This window comes from Lepus europaeus, chromosome 9, assembly GCF_033115175.1.
Source record: "Lepus europaeus isolate LE1 chromosome 9, mLepTim1.pri, whole genome shotgun sequence".
Taxonomy (NCBI): Eukaryota; Metazoa; Chordata; class Mammalia; order Lagomorpha; family Leporidae; genus Lepus; species Lepus europaeus.
The window spans coordinates 72483146-72500772 of record NC_084835.1 but is presented as its reverse complement, the minus strand read 5'-3'; the positions used below and the strand labels follow the sequence as shown (position 1 = coordinate 72500772).

Here is a 17627-nt window from a genome sequence, read left to right as displayed (position 1 = left end):
ACAATTCTCTGTCCACAAGCTAGGCTTCCATGGAGAAAAGTGTAAGTCATAAAAAGTCTGGTCTCATGATTATTGCCTTAATGGCAACTTGGAAATATTTCCGAAATCACATTTGGAAAGAACATCACATGGAATATTGGTATAGAATTGCAGTATCCAGTATGATAGTTATAAGTCACATATGACTGTCTATATTATACTTAAATAAAAAATTGAGTTCCTTATTCTAACCAGCTGCATTTCAAGTTCTCAGTAGTGCCATGTGGCTACTGCATTGGAGACAGCAAAAATAGAGAATGTTTCCACCATCATAGAAAGTTTTATTAGCACTAGGATAGACTCTTAGATTCTTATGGTAGTGGTAGCAAAGCTGTGGTATTCGTTGAGGAGACCTTGATTCTGTAAGATCTCAACTGTATTTGTGTTGTAAGAAGTAATGAGCAGATGCTAAATTTTAACAAAATTAGAAGATAATATGAAACTGTCTTGATTTAAAAATAATTGTGCAAAAAGGTGCATGAACATCAACATGGGGCCAATAAAGACTTGTAGATCTAGGTAAGAATGAGGTGGATTTTTTTTTTAAAGATTTTATTTTATTATTTTATTTTTTTAATTTTTTTGACAGGCAGAGTGGATAGAGAGAGAGAGACAGAGAGAAAGGTCTTCCTTTTGCCGTTGGTTCACCCTCCAATGGCCGTTGCGGCCAGCGCGCTGCAGCTGGCGCACCGTGCTGATCCGATGGCAGGAGCCAGGTGTTCATCCTGGTCTTCCATGGGGTGCAGGGCCCAAGCACTTGGGCCATCCTCCACTGCACTCCCTAGCCACAGCAGAGAGCTGGCCTGGAAGAGGGGCAACCGGGACAGGATCGGTGCCCCGACCGGGACTAGAACCCGGTGTGCCGGCGCCGCAAGGCGGAGGATTAGCCTAGTGAGCTGCGGCGCTGGCCTAAAGATTTTATTTATTTGAGAGGTAGAGTACAGACAGTGAGAGACAGTAGAGACAGAGAGAAAGGTCTTCCTTCCTTTGGTTCACTCCCCCAATAGCTGCAATGGCCGGAGCTGCGCCGATCCGAAGCCAAGAACCAGGAGTCTTCCTGGTCTCCCACATGGGTGCAGGGGCCCAAGGACTTGGACCATCCTCTACTGCTTTCCCAGGCCACAGCAGAGAGCTGGATCAGAAGAGGAGCACCAGGACTGGAACCGGTGTCCATATGGGATGCCAGTGCCACAGGTGGAGGATTATCCTGCGCCATGGCGCCAGCCCCAGGTGGATTTTTTTAAAAAGACTTTTTTTTATTTGAACTACTGAATGGCAGAGAGGGAGGGGGATCTTTCATCCACTATTTCATTCCCTAAATGGCTGCAATGGCCAGGGCTGGGCCAGGCAGAAGCCAGGAACCTGAAACTCCATTCTGGTCTCCCCTATAAGAGGCAAGAACTTGAGCTATTCTCTGCTTTCCCAGATGCACTAACAGGAAGTTGAATTGGAAGTGGAACAGTAGGGACTTGAACTAGCACTTTAGTGCTGGATACTACTATTGCTAGCAGCAGCTCAACCCACTGAGACACAATAGTGGCCATGAGGGGGATTTATTCAAACTAAAAAACTTAGGATATGTAGTGAAGGAAAAATGGCAAGCAATCATATGGTATATCCCATATGCTTCTTGGGAGGAAAAAAGCTGGGATGTACATATACATACTTGCATAGGCTTAGATCATTTCTGGAGAGAGGAGAAATGAACACTTGCTGCTTTGGGGCTAGGAAAGGAGCAAAACCAGGCAGCTCTAGGACTGATGGTATGTGAGAAGGAATTATTTTTCTATGTAGATCTTTAATTTTTGGTTGGTATAACTATGTTGCAAAACATTTTTTAAGAAAATTACAACACAGGGCCTTAATATTCACCAGGTCCCCCAAAGAATGTATGTGCTGGGAGTTGACTAAGAGCAAGGGAAAACTGGATTAATGGGCTGAACTTAAAGTAGATTTGGCTGAAGTTCGGGGAAAGTTGAGCTGAGTACTAGGCACCAATACATGGACTTTCCTGCAGAGAGGAAAATTATCATTGTTCTACAATCCATAATTTAAAAAGTTGGAATTAATGTTACTGAGGCATAGTTTGTATACAATAAAATAAATTCACTTTACATCTTCAGTTAGATGTCTTCTGGAAAAATGGATATGACCTGTGTAATTATCACTCTTATCAAGATACAAATACAGGGGTGGAGAACCTTTTTTCTGCCAAGGGCCATATAAAATTATCAACTTAAGAATTAGCCTGCTATAGATTTATTGAATTTTGAGTCCTGCCTGTGGGCCCACTGTCCACCCTGATGTAGAAGAATTTTATCTCCTCCAAAGGCTGCCCGACTTGCCTTTCCAGATGGTGCCCTCCACATTCCTTTCAGACCACCACCTAGCTCCTGACACTGATACATTATAGGCATTGTCAGTTTGGCTATTCTAGAATTCCATTCTAGAATTCTATTCTAGAATTCCATGCCAACAGAATCATATAGCAGGTGCTGTTTGATGTCCTTCACTCATTGTAATATTGTTGAGTGTATTAGTAGTTTTTCCTTTTTATTGCTGTGTAGTAAGTAATGTATTCCTACTTAATTAACCAAATGGAGAGTTTCTACAGTGTGTAGTCTGAAATTAAGTACCTCGCACCTGGTGGGGGTGGGGTGGGGTGTTTGGCACATTGGTTAAGACACTGTGGTTTGGGACATTCACATCCCATATCAGAGTGCTTCGGTTCAGCTCCTGGCCCTGCTCTCTGTCTCAGCTTCCTGTTAATGCACTTTCCAGAAGGTAGTACATGGTGGTGTGCATGGTTGGATCTCTGACACTCAAGTGGGAGATGCAGATTGAGCTCTTGGCTCCTCACTTTGGCCTGGCCCATCTCTGAGTGTCGTGGGCATGAGTAGAGTGAACCAGTGGATGGGAAATCTCTGTCTTTGTATTTGTCTCTCTTTTTTGCCTTTCAAATGAATAAATTTAAAATAAATTACCTCTTTGCTATCTGCTTCTGCACAGCTGCCTGTCCTGTTGATTTGGCATCGCTCTAAATATCAGGACAAGGAAGTTTAATATCAGCTAAAATCAACTGAACAGCTGAAACGTGGGTGGACAAAAGTCATTGTGACTGAAGTTCCTCAGCTGGACGCCTTCTGACCTTCTGTGCCTCCGTTCATTGGGCATCATTCTTGTTCTGTGTGCTTTGTCCAGATAACTTGGCCAAAGTAAAAACACACTGACAATTCAGGGATGAGAGCATCATTCGTAGTGGGAGCCCCACTTAGAGTAAATAAGCAGAAATCAGAACTTTAATAAAAGAGTCGCTGACATGTGTATGGCATAGAAGTCAAGAATGAAACAACTGTATTAGACTCTAAAGAATTTATAGCATTAACGTTCACAAATGATGTTCAGATTTTTATAATATAACCAAGATCTGCTAAGGAGAAATTACAGCACTCTGGGGACTCTGTTGTATTTCTTGTATTAATAATCAGTCTTTTTTCTTTTTAGTATCCACTGAATGGCACTAAGTTGTTTAGAAATGGCAATAATTTGTTTAGAATAGAAGACACATATTCTACCCTACTTGAATGTGTAGATAGTTTTCTCCAGCTGACATGTTATATACCTTTTAATACAAGAAGTCATCAATCAAGGAAACTTTTTTTTAGTAACTGTCAGGTAGATAAGCTAAGTGAAGATGAATGTGATTTAAGCATTTGAAGACAATGCTCTAGAGAATGTTTTCCTCTCTTAATTATAACTTCAGGCTCTACCTGTTTATTACAGATTCACAGTCTGCAGATGAAGCCAGTGCTTGCTTTTATGCATCTAGCCAATTTTTACCATACAAAGAAAAGGAGAAAACAGTAGTGTTGACTTGCACGTGATCAGGAATATTAAATATGTATACAGCAAGGATGACGATTTTCTATTAATAAATCATGAGCAATGCATTCGGTTGCCTGTTTCCAGGTCAACTTTTTCCCTACCTTCAGCATTTGTTCTCAGGTTACTGAAAAAATCATCAAGCATATCATTTCTCTTTCTATGGCATTTTAAATTGCATAGTGTTAGGTAATTTCCCTCTCTGAAAGAAGAAAATAACTGAATTATATGGCGGTATTGTTAGCAATCTCAAAACAAAAAGAGAGGGTAATGCAGATTTAAAGTAGAACATTGCCTGTCACTAATGTGGTACCATGAATAATTCTGCTGTGGTTGGGCTGTGCTTCATAAGCACTGAAAAATTCATAAGGTGAAATAGGAGAAAGGGGTGCTTACCTGGGTCACCTTGGCACGTTGAGCTATAGAAGGTTTAATTTGGGAGGCAAAATGTTTTGTGATGGGCCAGATGAAATTAAGAGTACAAAGTAGAGAAGTTTCATGAGGCTAAATATTTTACTCTACCTACAACAATGTTATTCTAATATTTTTATTGCCATATCCAAGGATATTTACAGTATAATTTTCTTGTTTGTTCTTCCTACTTCTTTAGAGGGAAACTATATATAAAATGAACTTCAAGATTACATTGTTAATATAATAAACAGTTGTAGCTGACTCTTCATTTTGTACTTGTAAATATGCATTAAGATGGGAATGTAACCTCTACCATGATATTCTGTTATTATGTTTTGTCTTTATGGATCTAAATATGTAGAACTTGCAAACAAGGTGATTGCTTTGTATAATTTATTTTGTTTTCATAAGCTCTTACTTACTAAGAAAATGTCTCTATTAGGGGGTAGGGTGCTCTTAGATTGTAGAATGAAAATCAACTTGAAGTTTCTGAATGTTGGGACTGTATGTTTTTTTTTTTTAACAAAAATAGTTTTTAAAATATACTATTTCTAAAAATGTTTATTTTCATCTCCTTGAAAGAGTGACAGAGAGTGAGAGAGAGAGAGTGAGAGATCAGTCTTCCATCTATTGGTTTACTCCCCAAATGCTTGCATCAACCAGGGCTAGCCTAGGTTGAAGCCAGGATCCAAGAATCCCATCTGATTCTCCCATGAGGGTAGCAGGGACCCAAACATTGGAGCCATAAGCTACTATCCTCCAGGATGTGTTAGCAAGAAGCTGGATCAGAAGCAGAGCAGCTAGGATGCTTGGGTTTCAAACTGGCACTCTGATATGGGGCAGCAGCTTAACTTGCTGTGCCACAATGCCCACCATAAACTATACTACTTTTTTATCCCCAAATATTTACTTATTATTTGAAAGGCAGTGTTACAGAGAAGCAGAGAGAGAGAGAAAGAGAGATTTAGTTATTCCATCTGGCTGGTTCACTCCCCAAATGGCTACAATAGCAGGAGCTGGCTTCTTTTGGGTCTCCCACGTGGATGCAAGGGCCCAAGGACTTGGGCCATCTTCCGCTGTTTTCCCAGGCCATAGCAGAAAGCTAGATTGGAAGTGGAGCCACCAGGACCCACACCAGCACCCATATGGGATGCCAGCACTACAAGTGGTGCTTTACCTGCTATGCCACAGCGCTGCCCCAAACTATATTCTTTTTTTTTATTTTTTATTTTTTTGACAGGCAGAGTGGATAGTGAGAGAGAGAGACAGAGAGAAAGGTCTTCCTTTTGCCATTGGTTCACCCTCCAATGGCCACCGCGGTAGCGCGCTGTGGCCGGCGCACCGCGCTGTTCCGATGGCAGGAGCCAGGTGCTTCTCCTGGTCTCCCATGGGGTGCAGGGCCCAAGCACTTGGGCCATCCTCCACTGCACTCCCTAGCCACAGCAGAGAGCTGGCCTGGAAGAGGGGCAACCGGGACAGGATCGGTGCCCCGACCGGGACTAGAACCCGGTGTGCCGGCGCCACAAGGCGGAGGATTAGCCTAGTGAGCCGCGGCGCCGGCCCCAAACTATATTCTTAAGGAATGAATTTTGTAGTTTCATGATGAATTTAATCAGGCTTACTAAAAATACTAATAAATCATAGAAGTAACTCCTCAGGTATCATGAGAAAGTAGTGATAATACAGTTTATAGTTGTATGGCATCAACATGACAGATGTTGAGTGTATTTAGAATTTAGAAATATTAATCTGTACTTGATTGAATGTTTTATTCACTTTCTCAGGAAATGTTCTTCCACTTTTTCTTCCTATAAGGAGTATGTCTTTATTATATATATCTGTGAACTGAAAGTTTTTGCAGAAACATTAAAACATAAGTAATGTAGAAAGCCTTCATTGGTTTTTCTAATTTGATTCTTTTTTTTTTTTTCCAGAAAGCACAAACATGTCAACAGAGACTAGATAGAGAAATTTCCAACTTTCTCAAAATGATTAAGGAATGTGACATGGCTAAAGGTAAAAAAATAAATAAATGTTGAAATGAATGCTACCCAAAGAAATCACTGTTTTAACACAACCCATTATCACCACTATCATAGGTGTTGTCACTTTGTGGTCTTTTTTGACTATATATGTTTTAAATAAATTTTAGTTTTAAATTCACAATTGCATTTGCTGAAACTATTTGGAAATTCTAAAAGGGCCATTTAAAATTTCTACTCACTGAGGATGCTCATTGTATTGATAATATTTTTTTTCTTTTAAGAAAAAGGAAAGTTTTAAGTTACTATTTTGGGATTTTAAGTTCATTTTTCTACATACTGAGAATTTTGCTTAAGAATTCCATAAAATGTGGATTTTGGAGTTAGACTACCTAAAGCTTGAGCTCATAGACTGTCACTTGCAAGCTATCATTCTAAATAGCTCCTTTACTTTTCTTAGGGTCAGTTATCCCATCACCGTTTAATAGGATGCTGACTGTGTGTTTGTCATCAATTGTCTTAATTGTGTTGAAGAATGCTCTTTCTATACTGAATTTGCTTGAGGTTTTCATCATGGAAAGCTGTTGTAGTTTATCAAATGCTTTCTCTGCATGTATTGAGATAATCATATGGTTTTTATTCTTCAGTCTGTTAATGTGATATATCACTTTTATTGATTTTTGTGAATGTTGAACCATCCCTGCATATCAAGGATAAATCCCATTTGGTCTGGGGGAATGATCTTTCTGATGTATTGTTGCACTTGATTAGCTAATATTTTGTTAAGGATTTTTGCATCTATGTTCATCAGGAATATTGGTCTATAATTCTCTTTCTCTGTTGAATCTTCTGACTTAGGAATTAAGATGATGCCTCATAGAAGGAGTTTGGGAAGATTCCCTCCTTTTCAATTGTTTTGAATAGCTTAAGAAGAATTGGAAGTAGTTTTTTAAATGTCTGGTAGAATTCAGCAGTGAAGCCATCTGGTCCTGGGATTTCTTTGTTGGAGGGCCTTTATTACTGATTCAATCTCCATCTTGGTTATTGGTCTATTTAAGTCTTCTGTGTCTTGATGACTCAATTTTGGTAGATTGTATGTGTCCAGGAATTTATCCATTACTTCTAGATTTTCCCATTTGTTGGTGTATAACTCTTTGTAGTAATTCTTGATGATTCTTTTTATTTCTGTGGTATCTGTCATTACATTCCTTTTTCATCTCTGATTTTATTCATTTGAACCTTCTTTATTTTTTGGTTAGTTGGCCAAAAAGAGGTGTACCAATTTTTTTTTCAAAGAACCAGTTTTTCATTTCACTGATATTTTGTAATTTTTGCTTCAATTTTATTTCTTCACTAATTTTAATTATTTCTTTCCTCCTAATTTTAGGTTTGGTTTGTTGTTGTTTTTCTAGGTCTTTGAGATATATTAAAGCTCATTTATTGATGCCATCACAGTTTCTTGATGTAAGGACCAATTGCTGTAAACTTCCTTTTTAACACTGCTTTTGTTGTATCTCACAACTTTTGATATGTTATATTATCATCTTCACTTTTTTCTACAAATTCTTTGATTTCCCTTTTGATTTTTTCTGTGACCCACTGTTCATTCAGGAGCATGTTGTTCAGTCTCCATGCATTTGTATATATTCTAGAGATTCTAGAGCTATTAATTTCCAGTTTCATTCTATTGTGGTCAGAAAGTATATATGGTATGATTTTTTTTAATTGATTGAGACTTGCTTTATGGCCTACCTTATGGTCTCTCCTACAGAAAGTTCCATGCACTGATGAGAAGAATGTGTATTCTGCAACTGTGGGATGAAATGTTCTGCAAATACCAGTTGGGTCCATTTGGTTCAAAGTGTAGATTAGCCCTGTTATTCCTATGTTGACTTGTTCATTTATGAAAGTGGGGTGTTTAAAGTACCCTATTACTATTGTATTGGAGTCTGTGTCTCCCTTTAGATACATTAACATTTATTTTAAATAGTGAGGTGCCTTAGCATTGGATGTATATACATTTACTATAGTCATGTCTTCCTATTGAATTGATCTCTTAATCATTATATAGTGCTCTACTGTCTCTTTTTGTTGTTGTTGTTGTTGTTGACAGGCAGAGTTAGAGAGAGACAGTGAGAAAGGTCTTCCTTTTTCTGTTGGTTCACCCCCAAATGGCTGCTACGGCCGGTGCACTGTGCCGATCCGAAGCCAGGAGCCAGGTGCTTCCTCCTGGTCTCCCATGCGGGTACAGAACCCAAGCACTTGGGCCATCCTCCACTGCCTCCCCGGGCCACAGCAAAGAGCTGGACTGGAAGAGGAGCACCTGGGACAGAATCTGACACCCCAGCCAGGACTAGAACCCAAGGTGCTGGTGCCGCAGGCGGAGGATTAGCCAAGTGAGCCATGGCACTGGCCCTACTCTGTCTCTTTGAACAATTTGCATGTTAAATTCCATTTTGTCTGATATTAGGATGGCTATGCCTGCTTGTTTTTATTTTCTGTTAGCATGGAATATCTTTTTCCATCCTTTCATTTTCAGTCTGTGTGTATTTTTGTTGGTGAGATGTGTTTCTTGTTTGTAGCATGTAGTTGAGTCTTGTTTTTTTAAATCCAGTTTGCTAGTCTGTATCTTTTAACGGAAGAATTTAGGCCATTTATAGTCAAGATTACTATTGATAAGTGATGACTTAGCCCTGTAATTTTTTGCTAAATATTCCTATTATTTGCTTTGGATTTCCATTGAACTTTTACTGGGAGATTTTCTGCCTTCACCTTCTTTCATAATGAGAACTGTGTTTTTGTGTGCAGCACATCTTTAAGCATCTTTTGAAAGACTGGACAAGTGGTGACAAATTCTTTCAATTTCTGTTTGCTGTGGAAGGCCTTTACTTCACCTTCATTCATAACTGAGAGGTTTGCAGCATACAGTATTCTGGGTTGACAGTTTTTTTCTCTTTAAGACTTGAACTATGTCTCTCCATTCTCTCCCATCCTATATGGATTCTGATGAGAAATCAGCTGTAAATTTAATGGGAGATCCTCTGAAAGTTCTCTGATGTTTCTTGCATGCACATTTTAGAATCTTTTCTTTATGTTTTACTGTTAAAAGTTTGACTACAATGTGTTGTGGTAAAGATCTTTTCTGGTCATCTATATTAGGAGTTCTGTGTGCCTCATGTACTTTGATGTCCCTTACTTTCTCAAAATTGGGGACGTTTTCTGTAATTATTTCACAGACTAGGCCTTCTAATCCATTCTCTCTTTCTACACCTTCAGGAACTTCTAAGACCTGTATGTTGGGTCTTCTGATAATATCTCATAAATTACAACACTGTTTTTTATTTTTCTAATTTCTCCTTCCTCTTTTAGTCTAATTGAAATTTCCAAAGATTTGTCTTCTAGCTTGGATATTGTTTCTTCTTCCTCACCAAGTCTGTTGTTAAGGCTTTTCACTGTATTTCTTACTTTACATATTGAATTCTTCATTTCTAGTATTTCAGTTTGATTTCTCTTCAAAAATCTTAATCTCATGGGAAAATTTTTCATCCATTTCATGTAAGGATTTCTTTAACTCTTCAATTTGCTTCTCATTGCTTCTGAGTAATTCTATGATTAATCTTTTGATTTCCTTTTCAGGCATTTCATCAATCTCTTTGTCTTCACATTCTAATATTGAAGTGTTTTTGTATTCTTTTAGGAAGTTATATTGTCTTCCTTATTTCTTGAATTTCTGCTTTTTTAAAGTCATTTTTTAAAAATACTTGTTGGTTTTCTCCTCTGATGGCTTTTACTTTTGAACTGTGCCTCTGTAGCTTAGCAGAGTATCTGCTCTTTTGGTGAATTCCCATACCTAGGTGTGGCCAGGGAGCTCTGGTCAGTGATTGGGGGGATAGGATGGGGATTGTATCCAGGTGATACCCAAGTTGGATGTGATAGATCTCCTATATTGTCAGCAGGGGGCAGGGTATGAATGCTTTTGTTGGCATAATCACATCCTCACCACCTCTTTACCAAGGTGATCAATGCCCTCAGTTAGCCCACACTGGGGGAAAGACTTACCTGTGCTGCTGCGTGAACCTCACAAGGATCTGTGCAATTCTCATGTGACCATAGATCCTGCTACAGTGACCAACCTGGCAGTCAGGGACCTCTGAGCCTCTGCTGCCACACGCAGTGATTGCCCAGAGACCCAGCTACACCCTGTGCCCTATTGTGCAGTCAACATGTTCCCACAGTCTCAGCACACAAGGGTCCACAGTCACAGGGTGCATAGGATTCACTCTGCCCCACTAACCTGTCCCATCCACAGAGAGGCAGAGATATTCCCAAGAGCCAGTTGCCTGTGGATACTCTGGATACTCCGCCTTGGTGGTTTGAACCTCAGAGCCTCTAATATGTTGAGTGTCTGGGGTTACCTCATAGTCCTGTGTTGGTGCCCAGCCTTCTGTCAGTTTTCCCAGACAGACTCAAAGTACTTGGGAATATAGTTTTTTCCCCTTTGGTAAAATCCCTGGATCACACACACATACAGCAACCTCCGCAGCCACTGCTGGTGTTACAGTGGCTCCTTCTGCCCACCAGTTGCCAGATGTGTATAACAGCTTCTGTAGCCATTGCTGGTGTCAAAATGTCTTTTCCCTGCCTGTTGCTGGACACATGCTTGTGGGCTGCTGCAGCCATTACTGGTGTCAATATGATGCCTTGTCTCCATCAGTTACTGGGTGCATACAAAAGCCACTGCAGCTGCTCCTAGTGTCAAGGTAGTGCCCTCTCCCAGCTGGTTGCTAGGCACCTTTGTGGGAGGATGGAGAGAGAAACATGCCCTTTTTTTGCTGTGTTAGCTGGGTACCCTGTACCCCTTAGGGCTACAGTCTGGACTCCAAGACTAAAGACAAAGGCTCTCCCTCCGGCAATATAGCCAGTGGCGCAGGATGCTGCTGTCTGCTCTCACCTAGCTCTCGATGCCTGTGCTTCCTTCATCTCTTGGCTGTGGAGATCCAGTGTTGTGTCCCCAGTCATTGCTGCACATCTGCACCTTCCACACTGCTCCACGGCATCTCTCTTCCTTCTGTAGAATTTCCACTGCAGATCTCTTTCCAACTCTCTCCTGGTTTTGTTACTATTTTCCCCTAGTCTAAAGCAGTACTTCCTTTCCCTATTATGCCGTCTTGGAATCTCGCCGTCAGTGGGCTTTTGAAACATCTCCCCTGAGAACCACCAAAAGTAAGAAGAGACAATAACATTCAAAAGATGTAGAAGTAGTCCAAAGTGACGTGAAGTAGAAAGATTAATTCATTTAACCTGGACCGAAGTATGAGTTTTATTGGAACCACAACCAAATTAAGCATTTAGAAAAAAGCTTAAACCTTGAGTCAAATCGTTTGGTTTCACATGGTCTGTATGACATGTCACTCAAAATGATGGTATGAATGTTTGTGTTAGCAATGACTGCACCATCCAATACTGATGAGCTGATAAATAAACTTTGCTTAGTAATATGCATAATATTTGATCTCATGAGGGATTTTTTTCATTTTGAATTATGCCATCTGGGAGGTGTCTGGTTGTGATCTGACAGCTGTGTTTTTATATATTCACAGTGAAGTTCAGATTGCTTATTCTCAGTTACAAATATTATTTTCTGAAAGGTCACTGTAGATAAACAGAACTACATTTTGTATAAATAATAAATAGGATTAAGATTATTTTATGGAGTTGGAGAGTTGAAGATAATTAACTCCTCTATGTATTGTTTTACAGTATTTTTAAAGATTTATTTATTTGAAAGAGTTAGAGAGAGAGAGAGAGAGAGAGAGAGCCTCCATCTGCTAGTTCATTCCCCAAATGACTGCAATGGCCGGGGCTGGGCCAGGCTGAAGTCAGGAGCTAGGAGCTTCATCTAAGTCTCCCATGTGGGTGCAGGGGCCTAAGAACTTGGGCCATCCTCTGCTGCTTTCCTAAGCACATTAGCAGAGAGCTGGATCAGAATTGGAACATCTAGTTCTGAAACCAGTGCCCATATGGAATGCTGGTGTCATAGGCTGTGGCTTTACCCGCTAAGCCACAACTCCAACCCTGTACAGTAATCTTATACCCTTTGTTTCCTTTGAGGAAATGGTTAGATACATACCTGGCCTGCACATCTAAGCTGCCTTATGTTGTCTCACAGGGACTTCTCACTTAAAGACTCAAATATTTGTGCATAGAATCCATCTTATTATTGTAGTTTTTATATCCTAGTACAAAATTGTATTTAAGATCCAGGTTCCTTCTTTTTTTCATCTCAGTTTCTACCATACTTGTTGGATTCCTTTTTTAAAAAAAAAATTATTTGAAAGACCAAGCTAGAGGGGGGCGGGGCACAAATCTTCCATCCACTGGTTTACTCCCCAAATGACTGCAACAATTGGGGCTGGGCCAGACCAAAAACAGAAGCCCAGAACTCCATCGAAGTGTCCTACGTGGTTGGCATGGACCCAAGTACATGGGCCATCTTCCATTGTTTTTCCAAGCCATTATCAAGGAACTGGATTGGCAATGGAGCAGCCAGGACTTGAACTGGTGCCCTAGTGGGATGTCAATATAAACAGGGGCTCAACCGGCTGTGCCACAGTTCTGGCTCTTCCTTTGTTTTTAAGGTTTATTTATTTGAAAGGCAGAGTGATGAATAGACCTTTCATCTGCTGATCACTCCCCAAAGGTCTGCATACCCAGAACTGGGCCAGACCAAAGCCAGGAGCTGGGAACTCCATTTGGGTCTCCCATTTGGCGGGTAGGGTCCCAAATGCTTCGGCCATCCTCTACCCTGCAAATGTATTACCAGGGAGCTGGATTGCAAGTGGAGCAGCTGACACTCCTGTATGGGATTCTGGTGTCGCAAGCAGCAACTTAACCCACTGTAACACAATGCTGGCCCTGACTACTTGGGTTCTGTGTTACCTTAGTTCCAGATCAGGGTGGCAGCCAATCCTTTAGTCTGCATGATTTTAGGGAACTCTTGGAAGTCAGATTCTGTGATGCAAGGTATTATTACTGCAAGATTTTTATAAAGGTATTTTTTGATATTTTTTTTTCTTTTGAAAGATTTTTTTCATCGATCCTGGCAACTCCAGCATAAAATATGAGCTCTTTATCCTGGCATTTAAGGACATCTGCAGTCCAGTCACAATCTACTTTTTTTTTTTTTTAAGATTTATTGATTTATTTGAAGGAATTACAGAGAGAGGGAGAGATGGAGAAAGATCTTCCGTCCACTGGTTAACTCCCCAGATGGCCACAGTGGCTGGGGCTGGGCCAGGATGAAACCAGAAGCCATAGCTTCTTCTAGGACTCTCACATGAGTGGCAGGGTCCCAAGCATTCGGGCCACATTCCTCTGCTTTTCCCAGTCCATTAGCAGGGAGCTGGATCAACAGTGGAGCAGCTGGGACCCAAACTGGTGCTCATATGAGATGCTGGGTTAAAAGTGGTGGCTTAACCCACTATGTCACAACATCGGCCCCAAGAAAAAGTCTTAAACAGAAAAGCCCTTCTCTCCAACCTATTAGAACTCTTTCCTCAAAATCTTAGCCTTTGAGCTAACAAACTTATCAGTACCTCTTCCCTCTTGCCACCCTGGTTCAAATCAAGACTTTCTTACATGGCCTGGTAAAACAGCCTTCTGACTGGTCCTCCGATTCTGCGCTTGCCTCAGCAGTCCCTGACCCAGGAAGAATACTTTGAATGCATATACTTTGCTAGATTGATAGCCTTTGCTGAAACATCCAGTGGCTTCCAGATCATCCCACTTGGAGTGAAAGACAGAATCCTGCGAATAATGACCGAATCAGCCTTCTCTTTTCTCTTTACTTCCTTGTCTTTATCTCCTGGTTCCTCTTTGTGCTCCGTTCCAGCCTCACTGGCCTTGTTGCTGTCCTTCAAACGTCCAGGCACATGCCTGCCTCTGGCCTAAAGTGTGCCATTCCCTCTCCCAGCAAGGCTTCTCTCCAGGGTTCTCGTTTCCTTACTTCTCAGTCTTTCCTCAAAGGGTCCCTTCTGACCAAGGCTTGCTCTTGCCATCTGTGCTGGTTTGCTCTGCTCTTCTGTACCCATTCTCTGCTGGGCTTCCTTGCTCTTGAACTTGTGATTAGATTCAGCCAGTGGAGACTGGTCAGGAGAATGGTGGTGGAGAAGTGGGTCAGGGGTTCATCTGCATTCCTTCCAGCTAGTCTGTGCTTTAACACTGCCTGACTTCTTTCACCAAAGGCCCCACCAAACTGTAACTTAACAACTCTATCCCCTTCCCTTGTCCCCTCTGACCCAGGGCGGTAACTCTCCTGCATGCCGGTATCTGATACTTCTTTCAGCCATCCTCACCTCTGTGAGCAATCTCTTTGCAATTTTTTCCTTAACCTTTGAAGATGCCAGCTCCTCCCTGCCAGCAGCCTCTCTGATACCTCATCCTCTCTACAATTTCAGCTCCCCCTCAAGACTTGCCATCCCTCTCTTGCCAATTTCTCTTCCTTGCCACTTTTCAGATTTCTTTTCTGTATGTGCAGTTGATTCTCTGCCTCCCACCAGCATTTGAAGATGCTTGAAAGATTTGTGAAAAACAAAATGGAATTTAAAAGGAGTTTGTTAGTATAAAAGAAATTTGAAATTCATATTATGGGGGGTCTTCAGAAAGTCCATGTAAAATGCAAACTATGAAAAAACTAGGTCTGGGTCCAGCGCTGTGGCACAGTGGTTTAGTGCCCTGGCCTGAATCACCGGTATCCCATATGGGTGCTGGTTCTAGTCCTGGCTGTTCCTCTTCCGATCCAGCTCTCTGCTATGGCCCCTGCAGTGGGAGATGGCCCAAGTCCTTGGGCCCCTGCAGTCATTATGGGAGACCCAGAAGAAGCTCCTGGCTTCGGATCGGCGCAGCTCTGGCCGTTGCGGCCAACTGGGGAGTGAATCATTGGATGGAAGACTTCTCTCTCTGTCTCTGCCTCTTCTCTCTCTGTGTATCTCTGACTTTCAAATAAATAGAATACATCTTTTAAAAAAAAGAAAGAAAAAAACTAGGTCTGAATCTCAAATTTTTTATACCAAAATACATTTATCTTTGAATTCTGTTTTCCATGAACTTTTTGAATTACCCTTGTATAAATTCCATGAAAACAATAGTTTTTGTTTGGTGATGATTTTCAGATTCTAAACAGTGCATGGCATGTGGTAAAGGGGAATCCCTTTCTGTCAATCTCAGCACACACACACATACCCCCCCCCCCCGCCTGCCGTATAATGAATGGGTGAATGAAATGAACTGACCTACTTATCTAGCTTATAAATTTTTAACTTATTTCTCTGAGATTCAGGGAGAAATAGTATATTTGTCAAGCTAGTAAATGTGAAGATTGTATAAGTCAATGAGATCTTACTGAGAGTTACCAATGTGACTAGAATAGTTTGCTTTCTTTTGCCAATAGATGCCACTGGTTTTTATATTTTACTCTTTTCTTTTCTTCATTCAAGTTTCTCTAATGGGCAGATCTTTGAGTAATGCTTTCATTGAGGGTTTGTGAGTAGTAGAATCTCTACTTAAATCTTTATTTCACCCTCACTGGGTTAAAGTTCTCTTCCACTAGCATTTTGAAGATGTGATTTCAACTTCTTACCTCTGGTATGTTTCTGACTCCTAAATATGATTATTTTGTAGGCAGTCTAGTTTGTTTTTTCCATCACTACTGCAACATTTTTACTTTATCTTTGGTATTTTTGATTCTATTCTGTCACTTGGTTTAGATTTTGTTATACTATATCTTGAGACTTGTTCTTTTAAGTCAAGATGTCATTATCTTTCATTCAGTCTGTAACAATTTTTAGTCACTATGTCTTCTGATTTTGGTTCTTTATTTTATTTTTTATTTTTATTTATTTCTTATTTTATTTATTCTTCCTGTTCTCTTCAGCCAGAATGCCTAATAGATATATGTTGGACACTCTTATGTTGTCTTCTATTTGCTGTTCCATTTCTATTTTTCTGCATTGCATTCTGAGTAATTTTCAGATGTATTTTCTTGGTCTATTTTGCTGTTTAGTCCTTTGGCTTTATTTTTTAAAATTTTTATTCATATAAGGAAAACTGATTACATGTATTTCAGAGATAAAATTCTAAGAAGATAACCATACTTCTCTCCCTCCCCTCTTCTCTCAATGCCCTCTCTTAACTTTGTTTTTTTTTTCTTTAATTTTTACAATAACATACTGTTAATTTACTTGGTAATAACAGGTTTGATACACAACTAATCATAATCTTCAATAAGTAACAAAGACTACTATTCCATAGGAATATAAACAATGGCTATAAAAATCACAAGATGTCAGTTTCATTCTTAGATTTTTTTATATTCTATATTAACTACCATATATCAAAGATAGCATATGATATTTGAATTTTTGTGACTGACTTATTTCACTAAGCATAGTGGTCTCCTATTGCATTGATTTTGTTGCAAAAAACAGCATTTAAGTCTTTAAGGCAGAGTAGTAGTCCATTGTGTATATATACCATATTTTCTTTATTCAGTCTTCACTTGATGAACATCTGAGTTGAGTCCATATCTTGGCTTTTATCAATTGGCAGTATAAATACCTCTTTCATATACTGATTTCATTTCCTTTGGGTAAATTCTCAGGAGTGGGATATCTGGGTCATAGTAAATCTATTTTCAGATTTCTGAGGAATCTCTTTTCTGTCTTCCATAATGGTTATACTTGTTTACATTCCATTAAGAGTGTATTAGGGTGTCTTTTTCTCTATATCACCACCAGTATTTATTTTTGATTTTTAGGTGGTACCCATTCAAACTGGGGTGAGATGGAACCTCATTGTGATTTTTATTTGCATTTCTCTGAGCACTTTTTCATGTGTCTGATGGCTATTTGTATTTCATCCTTTAAAAAATACCTATTCATGTCCTTTGCCTCTTTCTTGATTGTTTTGTTGTTGAATTTCTTGAGCTCCTTATATATCCTGGATAATAATCCTTTATCATGCATAGTTTGCAAATATTTTTTCCCATTCTGTCATTTGCCTCTTCACTTTGCTGAGTGTTCCTTTTGCTATGCAGAAGCGTCTTAGCTTGATATAATACCATTTGTAGATTTTTGCTTTAATTGCCTGTTTTTTGGGGGTCTTATCCAAGAAGTCTTTGCCTATGCCAGTGACTTGCAGTGTTTCCCCAATGTTTTCCTTTAGTTAATAATTTGATGGTTTCAGATCATAGTCTTAGATCCTTGATCCATTGTGAGTTGATTTTTGTATAACATGTAAGGTAGGGGTTTTCAC

General features: G+C 39.9%; 1 protein-coding gene across 2 annotated transcripts in view; it reads left to right on the top strand.

Moving 5' to 3' along the window:
• The window catches only part of OSBPL1A (oxysterol binding protein like 1A), a 229282-nt gene that overhangs the window by 69154 nt on the left and 142501 nt on the right, over positions 1-17627 (top strand). For both annotated transcript variants that reach the window (XM_062201480.1, XM_062201482.1), the window contains one exon: positions 6270-6351. In XM_062201480.1, the coding sequence (XP_062057464.1) occupies positions 6270-6351 (82 nt within the window). The remainder of the gene's footprint in view (positions 1-6269; positions 6352-17627) is intronic.